Source organism: Temnothorax longispinosus, chromosome 12 (assembly GCF_030848805.1).
Source record: "Temnothorax longispinosus isolate EJ_2023e chromosome 12, Tlon_JGU_v1, whole genome shotgun sequence".
In the NCBI taxonomy this organism is placed as follows: Eukaryota; Metazoa; Arthropoda; class Insecta; order Hymenoptera; family Formicidae; genus Temnothorax; species Temnothorax longispinosus.
Window position 1 is genome coordinate 6,573,528 of NC_092369.1, and position 11,381 is coordinate 6,584,908.

General features: G+C 33.2%; 2 protein-coding genes across 3 annotated transcripts; both read right to left on the minus strand.

Moving 5' to 3' along the window:
- Window positions 1-5: 5 nt before the first annotated feature.
- Window positions 6-7,383, minus strand: LOC139822647 (protein snakeskin). 2 transcript variants are annotated; one of them, XM_071794555.1, is made up of 4 exons: window positions 7,261-7,383; window positions 4,054-4,108; window positions 1,385-1,543; window positions 6-1,057 (listed from the first exon to the last, which is right to left on the minus strand). In XM_071794555.1, the coding sequence occupies exons 2-4, from the start codon at window positions 4,096-4,098 to the stop codon at window positions 869-871; spliced, it is 393 nt and encodes a 130-aa protein (XP_071650656.1). In that variant the 5' UTR covers window positions 4,099-4,108; window positions 7,261-7,383; the 3' UTR covers window positions 6-868. The 2 variants fall into 2 exon arrangements, with proteins under 2 accessions (XP_071650656.1, XP_071650658.1); XM_071794557.1 differs by having other exon boundaries at window positions 7,257-7,350.
- A 2,530-nt stretch (window positions 7,384-9,913) lies between these two features.
- Window positions 9,914-11,181, minus strand: LOC139822722 (uncharacterized). The gene is made up of 3 exons (XM_071794674.1): window positions 10,883-11,181; window positions 10,399-10,569; window positions 9,914-10,027 (listed from the first exon to the last, which is right to left on the minus strand). The coding sequence occupies exons 1-3, from the start codon at window positions 11,066-11,068 to the stop codon at window positions 9,914-9,916; spliced, it is 471 nt and encodes a 156-aa protein (XP_071650775.1). The 5' UTR covers window positions 11,069-11,181.
- Window positions 11,182-11,381: the final 200 nt, after the last annotated feature.

Here is an 11,381-nt window from a genome sequence, read left to right on the forward strand (position 1 = left end):
CAATCTTTTTCTTCATAATTTTCCTTTATTGTTGAAGTCTTAGCGTAAAAACGTACAAATCAAAGATAAATATTTCGTGAATATTTGTGAAAGGACGGCGGACACAACGAACTTATTTCAGCGCCGAGATACAATCAAATGACGTCGTCTATAAAAACGTCATGATGTTATCGTTCCTTTTCTTCTTGTTCTCGTTACTTGTCAAATCTCAGAATAGCATGACTTAAATTACGAGTGCGATATCAGTACATTATTAATGATTATGATACCAACTGGCCTGCTTCTACGAAGGGACTGCCGCTTATTAATAGTAACGTATTACACATATATATAATATATATGTATAATATGCAAGTATGTATCATTGTCATGTGATCCTTGCACGTTTTGTACTATCATCGATTATATATCGTCGCAAAGTCACATTTACATTCGAAAGCTTTATTTAAACAGAAATTTTTCTTTATCCATAAGAGAAAAGTGTCTTGCGAATATTTTATCTTTATTCAATTTCTAAAGGTTTTTAATCAGAATTTTGAAAAGTTAAGCAAGTTAGAGAAACGTAGGATCTCGATGAAACAGACACTTCGCGTCAAAGTGCAAGACAAATGGCACAAGTCGCGAAGCCTCGTAACTCGTGCTTCGCATGATTCAAAGAAATCGGCGGAACTTTGCGACGCCGTATGTGTGATTCGCGTTTCGCGACTACACTTGGCTACCCGGCTGAAAAGAAAGTTTCCTTCGGGGAAACTCTTTGGCAGTATCCAATCCCTTACAGATTAGAAAAGTTTTCCGTCGATTGCGGAATGTGATTAACACCGATTGCCGGCCGCGCAGTCCCTCGTTGTACTTAAAAGCGATTCAGATCTCAGTTCTCCCCCCGAAAAGTGAGGAACGCGTCCACAAGGAAAACGATGCCCTCGATAATACTGAGAGACCCTTTGGCCAAGCCGGTATCGCGGAACGACGACTTGTGTCCGTACTTCTGGAAGTAGTCGATGTTGAGCGCGCCCGCGGCGATGAACAGGGCGCATCCAATGAGCGCGAAGAAGAGATCCTAAAAGGTAGAAGATTGTATTTAGTGAAAATCCATATTATGATGTCCTGTTAATTATACCCCTACTAATGTATTTTAATTTCTACATTATTGCATTAATTAAGTAATTTTTATTATGCACACGTACACATAAATTAAGAAACACATCAACATGTAATTAATTGAAATGCAGCTTCTTTAATTTTTTTAAATTCTTTTAGATCTCTTCAACTTTGATTCTCGCGATCTCGCATTTTCTAAGCGTTTGTATTCCATTTATATATATATCTTTATATCGCAATGTCTGTCTGGCGAGAAATGTATCTTGCAACATCTGCTAAAACATACCACACGGCGGTTCACCGGTGTTCCCATCACGCTGCCGATAAACAAGCCGACCAGAATAATCAGGTATCCCCCAAAGGTTCCCATGGTTATCATCGCGGTATGTTGATCTCCTGCATTGAAGGAGTTGTAGTGCAACCCGATAAGGATGCATACCAAGAGCTGTAATCAGAAATATATACATTTAATGAATGAAAATTTCTCTTACAATTAGTCTACGCGCTAATTTTCTTTTTCTTTTCTTCGTGAACAAAGATTCATTGGAAGTAAAACACTTCATTGTATTATATTTCCCTGAATAATCTCTCGCTTTTACCATTCATGTAGAAACTATAGCAGTTTTTTTGTTACAAAAGTGAAGGTACGGATATCGCTCACAAAACTGGGTCAATCTGGAGAGAGTCGACCCTCGTTCGATTCCATCATAAATAACATATTGTCCACTACTGTCCCAGTTGGCAACTTTTTATTTCTAGACAACAGATTCTAAATATGATCGTTCGGTATAATCCGTCGAATCATTAACATAGTCATAAGCATAAGAGTAGTATCTACTTCGAAGTGTATCGTTATCTATGACGAGCAGAAGAAGCCCATGATCAACGGCAAATCTCAAAACTGTTTTAGCCAAAAAATCCTTAAAAATTCGTGGAATGTCTGTTTAATCATGTAAAAATAATAGACGTATATATAAATACGTCTATAAATCTATAAATTTAGATTTTGATTCAGTAAGAAAGTTTTTTATTTCTATAATATATAATATTTTTTTCGATTATAACATAATATATAATAATTATGCACAAGGAATTAGATAATAATACAGATTATGTCTTTAACTAATTGGCAGGCAATGGCAGCTGAAAATAGGAAAATGTAAGCGAGGAATATAAAAAAATTTATGAGCGTTTTATTTCGCAATTACATAATTTTCATTTCAAAATCCGTGGCGTCAACATTAAAATTGCACCGGTTGGCCTTGATGCGATGAACACATTTGCCTGACACCGAATACATCTCAAAGAATCCCGGGCTTGGTCACCCACGTGTGCGTCGATAAGCATGCGATACTACAGCCAGAGCTGTGTGTCACTAATTGTAAGGAGTGCCATTATATGGTACGGTACATATTAGCAATATAAATATGTACTGTACGCGTGTGTCAAAAAAGCAGCGCAGTAATTATTCTATATGTTTCGATCAGTATTAATTCAATGCATGCATATATTTGTATACTGCAATTTTTTATTTTATCCAGAACAAGCATCGTCATTATCTTTTGTATTAATTCAACGTAATGTTGTGTACTAATAATGTTTATTAATTAATTTTAAATATACTTTCGCTTACAAATTAATGCAAATACATTGTTACACGGTTCGTCAGCAAGTAAACTAAAATATTTTCAATCTTTTAGCTAAAAAAATAATTGCGAAATAACATTATATCGTTAAGATGATTTTATCAAGAAACTAAACGAAAGAAAGGAGCTAAAATTGTATTTAGGAAACATCAGGCGTAGTTAAAATATTGCCGGTACAATGTTATGAGTCAGCGTTAATTTGAAAACAAAGCTAAATAAATGTGTTCAGCAAGATAAATTAGCAGGACAGCTGTTTTTAAAAACCTGGCTATTCTGATTAATAACGCTCTTTATCAATTGACGCGTTTTTTACTATTTGTATACTTTTAATATTATATTAACTTCAATTTGATAAAATATACGATTATTTTAAAGAGCAGTTATCGAAAATTAGCATCGAGTTATGATTTTCTACCGCTTACAAATGCAACTGAAGTGCTTGAATAAAAAGTTTCTCACGTAGGTCCCGAAGAATCCTAACGGAAGCCTCTTGTACCGATCGACTTCCGGGCGAAGCAAACCGTAATAAGAAGAGAGAGAGAACGCTCTTGTGCGGTAATCAGCGCCGCTTATGTCACTCTCCATTCTCGCCGCCTTACGAATCGCGAAAGATATGCAGCGCGGAATGTCGCGCAACCAACAATTCCCCAGCTTCGAGACGAGCTTTGATTTTCTCAAAAGCGCGATTCAAATCGCGAGCAGCGCAAGAAATTGAATCAATCGATCAGAGGAAACAGCGCAGTAACGTTAAAAATAAATTCGAGGGCATGGTGGAGCTCTCAAAGGAGTATGAGGCGACCTCGAGGATAGTGTTTCTCTTACGGCTGGAAATACGTGTGCAAGAAACGCTGATAGGTTTATGTAGCTCGACGTCGAACCTTGCACTTTCTCGAAGAACCTAGTTTTCTGCGCAATTTCGAATGCTAAGAATAAAACAGCTCTTTAAAGCAATCTATTCTTCTAATTTGCAAATGATACTTGTACGCTTTTCCGGTTATGTTAATTAATGTTTTGTAATATGACATCATGACGATTGAATTTGTACACTGAAAGAAACCTGATTTAACACGTTCATAATTTCTTTTCTCGCTTACGATACTGCGCACAGTATCTATTGGAATAACTACGTAATAGAATTTATGCTCTAATTTATCACTCGTATATATATTGATGTGTGATTTGCACTTCTTTAGAAAGATAAAATAATGCTACGCTTTTAAAGCATTTTGAAGTTGAAACTTGATCCGATGTTATACTGATAAATAATTAAAGATATATAATAATTACTTATATTTCTTAATATACTTACAAGCTCAAGGAATTTTATGATCGACAGCCTCGTAATGGTAGCCATTTCGTCTGATCTATAAGTAGGAGAGAAATAGTATAAATTAGTTAATTGTGTGTACAATTCATTAAAATAAATAATAATGCTCTTTTGCTTGTCACAAAAACGTCGCGTCTGGATTTATAAAATTACGATTTATGCATTACGATTACGTGTATCATTGATGGACAAGAATGCACTGTGTAAATGCAAATACAATGACTATAACTACAGAATGTAAGTCGTATGAAAGCGTAATGAACAGTAAAGAGGAAAAAGAAATGGAGGCACGACAATCGATATAATAGTACAGTCGTATAAACGAAACCGCAAATGGATGGTGTTAAAGTGATACAAGCCTCTTTTATCGAGGAAGACATTATAAACATATAGTAAAATAGTAATGCTGTTCGATAAAATATACGACTAATGCACACGTCTGGTAAACTTCCGTAAAACGCATCAATTATATTTTACGACTGTGCATATATAAATATATATGTACATAGCAAAAAATGAAAAGGACTATAAATTCTTTTATGTTGTCGATTAAAAATAGAGTTTTTCTTATAAATTCTTTTATTTTATATAAAATTGGCAAACTACTGTGCAGTTCGCACCAAATTCTTTTTCTCTTATATCTGTTGCGGAATTAAACACGCCAGCGTTTGCTTTATCTCATTTCATCGTGAAAAATCCCATTTATTATGGGTATTATCTAAATGAAGATTCTTCTTGTAATTAACAATATCAAAAATTATAACATAATACATTTATATATTTTATCAGAAGACGGAAGACACGAACCATTACAACATATTGTGTGCGTGTACATAGTCTACGATACTCTACGATGACATGTCGTGACCATAGTGACCTTAATATATCATCGTGACATTTATTGCTATTTTAATGATAGGAGTCTAAATTTAACTCTTTAATAATTTCCGCAGGTTCTTAACTTGTATTGACATTTTTATGTATTTTACTTGCCTTCTCATACAGAAATTATTCGTAGCAAAATTCGATGCTGTTCCTTCGCATGACAAAAATTGTATGTACGCTTTAATATTCTATTAAACATATATACATATTTAAATATATGGTACATTATAAAAATTATTGTATCATTAATATGACTTGTTGAACATACAAAGCTATCGCATCGAAAGTAGCACGAAATCGAACCGAAACTTAATAACAACCAACTCTCATACTATTTTTAGATATATCGGATAACCCTTGAGACAGATTACTCACAGAGTCCGAAACTCTGTAAGCTTTTCTCAGAAGGGAAAAATAAAAATATAGATCGTGATATAATTATATTTTAAATCGTAATTATATAAAAACTTTTAATTAATAACGTGGTAATAAATTCTTTAAAATTAATAATGTTGCAACAAGTATCAGGAGATATTGCTTTGCGGCATCATGTCAGTTGCCGTAGGCAAATATTGTGCATGCTTAATTGCACTAATACAATCTTTACGTCATTTTTCATTGGATGACTTGAGCGGGTCGGCACGCGTGATGACCATGACATACCCAAGATGGGTAGAATGCAACAAAACTAGAAATAGCGCGATGTGTGTCCTGCATGCTCACATCGTCATTGAGTAAGAAGTGTACTTGTTAGTCAGTTATGTCGAGCGTCGAATTGAATTGCTTAATCGCAGCTGCTTGAATCATCGAAATGAAATTGATATAGCGATGTTTCAGTGAATCATTTTTACATTAATCATGTTAGGAGAAAATGTTATCTCACAAGTTGGAATAAATAGACATGAAAGATATGCCGGGATACATATACATATACATGTATACACATATTTCATACAATTTTATTTATTATCTTATCAATTTTGTATAGAAAGGTCATAAATAATTAAATGCGCCCGTGAGATTTGTAAGCATTAAGAGGCATGGACTTGTGGACAGTCAAAATAAAAATATAAATCATTTAGATTGTTTATCGTCTGCAATAATTACGTTGAAAACCTAATATGGGTAACAAAATCTCATTATTACTCGAAATAACCTGTGATTTTGAACGAGTACGTGACATAAATTAAACGTTGAGAGATAAATCGCGGTCATATAACGTATGAGAGGGGGAATGCATTTTTTACACCGAAAAGGAAGACACTTTCACGATGCCCGCCACTGCCTTGACTCCGTTTTTATAATTTCTTTCGGACTTTTTCCCTTTCGAGGCTATGCTCTTTCGAAAATTGCATCGAAACCAAGATATATATAAATTATTAAAGATATTATAAATGATTAAAGAAATACTTGCAAAAATATAATAAAAACAAATAGTGAGATCACTGGATTTCAATATTTGTATTATCGTAATAATTTTAAGTAAATATCTTATACCTTTTATATTTCTAACCTTTTATATTTCTATTTTATATCGCTAATAATTATTTTGTGACAAATGATCACATTGCAAACTTAAGAAACAAAATTATATACATATAGTGCTCCGAAACTTTTAAATCTACATTTTGATGATACACAATATGACGCTATCTTATATCTCTTCATTCTTTACATATATTTCTTCTTACACTCTGTACTTGATATCGATTAAAAAATACATACTGCGTATATGTAAATGCGCAATGCATCCGAAGTTCACATACTTATTTTTTTCATAAATTGCATTATTTATAAGATATAAAAATACGTCATTTTGTATGACATTACTCGCGTTATTTGATAAAAATAGTTGATACGTTTTATTCAAGCGAAATATTATGTCTCTCTTTCAACAATATATATATAATTTGGTATAAATTATATTTATATTTAAGATTCTCTCTTTAAAATATTTTTAGAAATAACAATTAAACATTTAGTTTTATAATCGGTCATATCTTCTATCTTTCTGCAAAATTTGTTATGATTTTCGTACGTTTGTAAACAGCGGAGTAACGTCTCGCATCTTATTCTAATATCTTACTCCAACCGGTCAAGGCTAGTCGGCCCACAAACCAGCACACAAAAGAACAGCACGAACAAAGAGCTTGGAGCGGGCGTTGGAAGCGTCTTAAACCAGCGTCCATATTAGCGTTGTTATAAAATTTCCGATTTGCAAGAAACGTGAAAAAAGACTTTCAACTCCATTCATTCACGTATAATCGGGCGTATTCAGCGTCGTAGAGTCTACTACGTACTTACGTGTTCACGCTTTCGATTCACCGGACGGTCGTAGCTGCTCGCGAGACGAGGGTTCAACGATGACTGATGCTGAAGACCAACCACGCATTGTGGAGGCGCGTCAGCTAGCCTCGATTTTTACGATCGACGGAAACATGCCGACTTTTACATCACAGCGTTCACGCATCGGACGAACACAGACGCTACGGTTCAGTGGCGCTCATTTTAGCCGTGAATCCGCTTGACGGATGTTGTCATAAGTTTACGTTTTGTTATGAATTTTAAATGTAGAATGAAATTATAGTACGGTTAGCAAAACGACGTGGTCGACAAAATGACAAAGTCGCGCGAGTGAAAGCATAAAGACTCACACAGGTCGAAAAAACTGCAACGCGTCCTTTAGGAACATGTAACCTTTGTTTGAAGTTTAATTAATTTTAGTTAATATTTGCATGGAAAAAAGGATATAAGAAATATTAATAAAGAGATAGATAAAAATTTCTTTAATAAAATTTCAAGAAGATTAAATACGGAAATTTAAAGCATTATTTTTTTATTATAGAAAAATTCTACTATATTAAGTTATACTTTAAAATGCTCCAATAATCATAACAAAAGTGTATTTGTAACATTTTTTTAGGGTTCTTATTTTGATAATTACAATGCATTTTAATGTCAAATTTACTCTATCAGTTACGAAAATTCTAATGTTCTCAAGTATTTCTCTAATTAATTTAATCACGTTACCTTATATTTAATTAAAATGTTATAATTTGTGATAATTATATATATACGAACTTGTTCATTAATTTAAAGATAGTACATTGTATTATTGTTATTTAGTCAGCTGCCCGACTTTTAAATTAGCCATTTATTTCATCTCGTCGCAGACACAACAATATTATTTAATAGTTGCTTGCTTTTTTGCAATGACGTAATTACGAGATATCATCTGTGGAATAAAAGAAAATCCAGGAATCGGATAGTGACTCAAGAATTACGTCGATTCTACGTTTCGAGCGTGACATCATATCATTCGTTATGCGATGACGTTACATATCGATTCAGAAAAAACATGAAAATGCGAGACTGGTGCGAGTTTATGAATAACTTCTGGTATATTATAGAAAAAAGTTTCTTATGTCAATTTTTTAATTGGCATTCAATATTTTGAAAATTAAACGTTTAATTAAAACTCTATTAAAACAAAGATTTCTTAAATTTGAGTGAACAATAACATATAATTCTTTAATCTGAGAACAATGCCAATCTCAGGACAATTAACAGTGTCTTTAAAAATCAACTCGGCATTATTCGAGGAGCATCAAAAGTCAGGCTAGAATGTTCTTTTCGTACGCTTATGAAAATCAACAATTGTTGCGTAAACCACAAGCGTGTATAACCAGATTCATCCGTTGCCCGATATATCGGAGCGTATACACATTCCTTAGCCCGTACTACCAACATGCGAAGGGTACGACGGCCGTAGTATAGTTCCTCGAAATATCCCATATGCCTGTGCCTGTTAGGGTCTATCCCGCACACAAGTGTCCGACTCGCATGCTCGTGTTACGTTTTCGTCTTTATTTCCGCTGCCGCTCTTCCACACCCACCCACCTACACGCGTGCACAGAACATACACACACACGTACACACAGACACGTGTGTATGCTGCCAGCAAATTACCCACGACCGTTCGCGTTCGCGTTCATTAGCCTCCTTTCGCCGGTTACTTGCGATACAACACGCGTTTTCGCCGAGTCCTCGACACGCCCGCCATGGATAACGTTCGATATAAAAGAGTCTCTTTATTAGGATCAGACGTCTGCTTACAAATGTCTGCGTTAAGAGCAATGAAATCATATTAAATTATTAATATCAACAATAAAGAAATGTTGAAATAATACAACAAACATTATGGAGTCTCTGCTTGAATTCAATATAATCTACCATGTTTTTATAAAATTATTTTTGTAGAAATATATTCTTTATTATGTAAAAAACAAATTTGTAATTAATATATAAATGTAATTAAATGAACACACATTGTTGATACGATAATTAGTTAAAGTGATAATATAAAATATTTTTTTTTTTTTAGAAGATTTGTCACTCAGAAAGATAGTCACTCCTAATGCGCGTATGAGTAATTCTTTATCAATATGAATCATTTACGCGAAAAATATTGACATTATAAAATTGTCATCGTAATTCCATGAAAATAATCACATTAATACAGCTTTAAAATATATTATTTAATTGTATAAAATATTTTAGGCGTAAAGATTTATTTAAAAAATATATCAAATAAATGTTTATGACATAAGTAGATATATACATATTTTATCGTTGTTATCTCTGTCAGTTATTTATGTTTTTTACATTAACTGCAAAAATGAAAAAATTATTGATAGTAAATTTATTCCTAATAAAATTAATTACGCGAACAAATATTGTGCAAAGAAACTTATTTATTTTGTGAACAGCTTAGGCTTATTATAAATTAACTGTTTTATTCGCAGAGCTGGATAGCTTCACTAGCTACCATTGCAGAATCTCTCAAGATGGCGTAATGGATGCCTGTTCAACGATTTCAGAAAAGCAATAGTGAGAGCGATGTACCAGCAATCGCTATTCTTAATAATTAACGATTATAAAAAAAAATCCAAGTGCGTCACATGACGTGAATTATTTGGAACTCATGCTTTGGTTTACTTTCCATTTTCATTTTAATATAATTGTACCAGTCGACGAAGCAGCAATAAAGTATCGGTTCGTCGTCCATATCCTAAAAGGAAAATAACATTTTTCCGGTTTATTCCGAATTATAAAAATTACCGAATTTTATCTTTCCCAGAGGAATCTTTTTCAGAATTTATGTCTTTTTGTATGTTAATATGTATTTTTTTAATGCACAAGTATTGTACATCTTTGTTGAAATTCTTCAAGTGGAAATCGTTTTACTGATCATTAGATAACCTTAGAACTAGAACGACCAATGTTGTGGATTCTATAGACCGAAAATAGAACCCTTTATTCTACATCTGAACACAGAACGCTCCTTTTTTTATTTAGCGCAGTCTATAGACATGGCCTGTTTCAAGATCCAAGGTGTCGATAGAATTGTGAGTAAATGGTATTTTCTCGAATCATTCTTACCGGACTATCAGCGATTGCAGCGAGAGCGGTCAATTCTTTCAGGGTAGGAATCGGTGGCAGTTCTCCGATATCGGAATCGTGTACGCCAATTTTTTCTTCTGTTATGGAATGATCACTTTCGTCTGCGCTAGTAGAACTGGAACTTCGCGTATCATCCGATGTATCCCGAATCTGAAAACCGAAAACATTTATATTCTATACATTCTAACTAAATAGTTCAAAAAATATTTTTTTTAAATTATGCTAAATAAATTATTTAAACCATGGTCCTAAAATAAAATAATAATAATATTTTTCATTCTCAAATTTTTTAAACACTATTATTTTTTCGAAGAATTCAAATCAATGAATAATTATAACATATAATTTACGTAAATTTTTACAAAATGTCACATATAACGAAAATATATTATGGATAAAACTGATAATTTTAAAAGAAAGACATATCTTACGTAATAACGAATAATTGCTTATGCCCACGCACCCACTGCCATTGGTCGAAAAGAACCCACGTTTGAATTAGATACAGACTCATAACGAAGATCGATAATATGCACATTACAAAGTTATGAATGAAGATAGGATGCTCCAATATTTCTTCGTCAGTAAATTCAGTAACATCGATGTACATATCGGCGTGTTTCATCTCCATTATTCCTGTCACAAGCATCAGAATAGCTCCTGACGCGCATATTGTGAGAGGCTTGCAGGTTCGTTTTCACAGCAATGCATAATTATTTAATGCGGATACGCACAGTTAAAATTTTGTTTATTATATTGCATCTATATTGAAACAACTAATTCTGCATATAGAGACGTATACGATAAATGAAATTTGTAATATTTGTAATGAAATTTTACAAGATAAGATCAATTGTCGCTATTATAAAAGAACTCGAATTGTGTAGTATTACAAAGACATCTAAGGTCTTTTAAACTGTATCAAGAGTTATATTATAAGAGTCGTAGTTAATCATTATAAG

Bases quoted from the DNA above. Each gene is read 5' to 3' on its own strand.
- LOC139822647 (XM_071794555.1), bottom strand. From the start codon at position 4,098: ATGGCTACCATTACGAGGCTGTCGATCATAAAATTCCTTGAGCTT. The intron at 1,544-4,053 runs GTAAGTATATTA...TTCTGATTACAG, and splicing joins TCATAAAATTCCTTGAGCTT to CTCTTGGTATGCATCCTTAT. The intron at 1,058-1,384 runs GTATGTTTTAGC...TCTACCTTTTAG, and splicing joins CACCGGTGAACCGCCGTGTG to GATCTCTTCTTCGCGCTCAT.
- LOC139822722 (XM_071794674.1), bottom strand. From the start codon at position 11,068: ATGCTTGTGACAGGAATAATGGAGATGAAACACGCCGATATGTACATC. The intron at 10,570-10,882 runs GTGCGTGGGCAT...TTCGGTTTTCAG, and splicing joins TTTTCGACCAATGGCAGTGG to ATTCGGGATACATCGGATGA. The intron at 10,028-10,398 runs GTAAGAATGATT...TTTTCCTTTTAG, and splicing joins CTGCAATCGCTGATAGTCCG to GATATGGACGACGAACCGAT.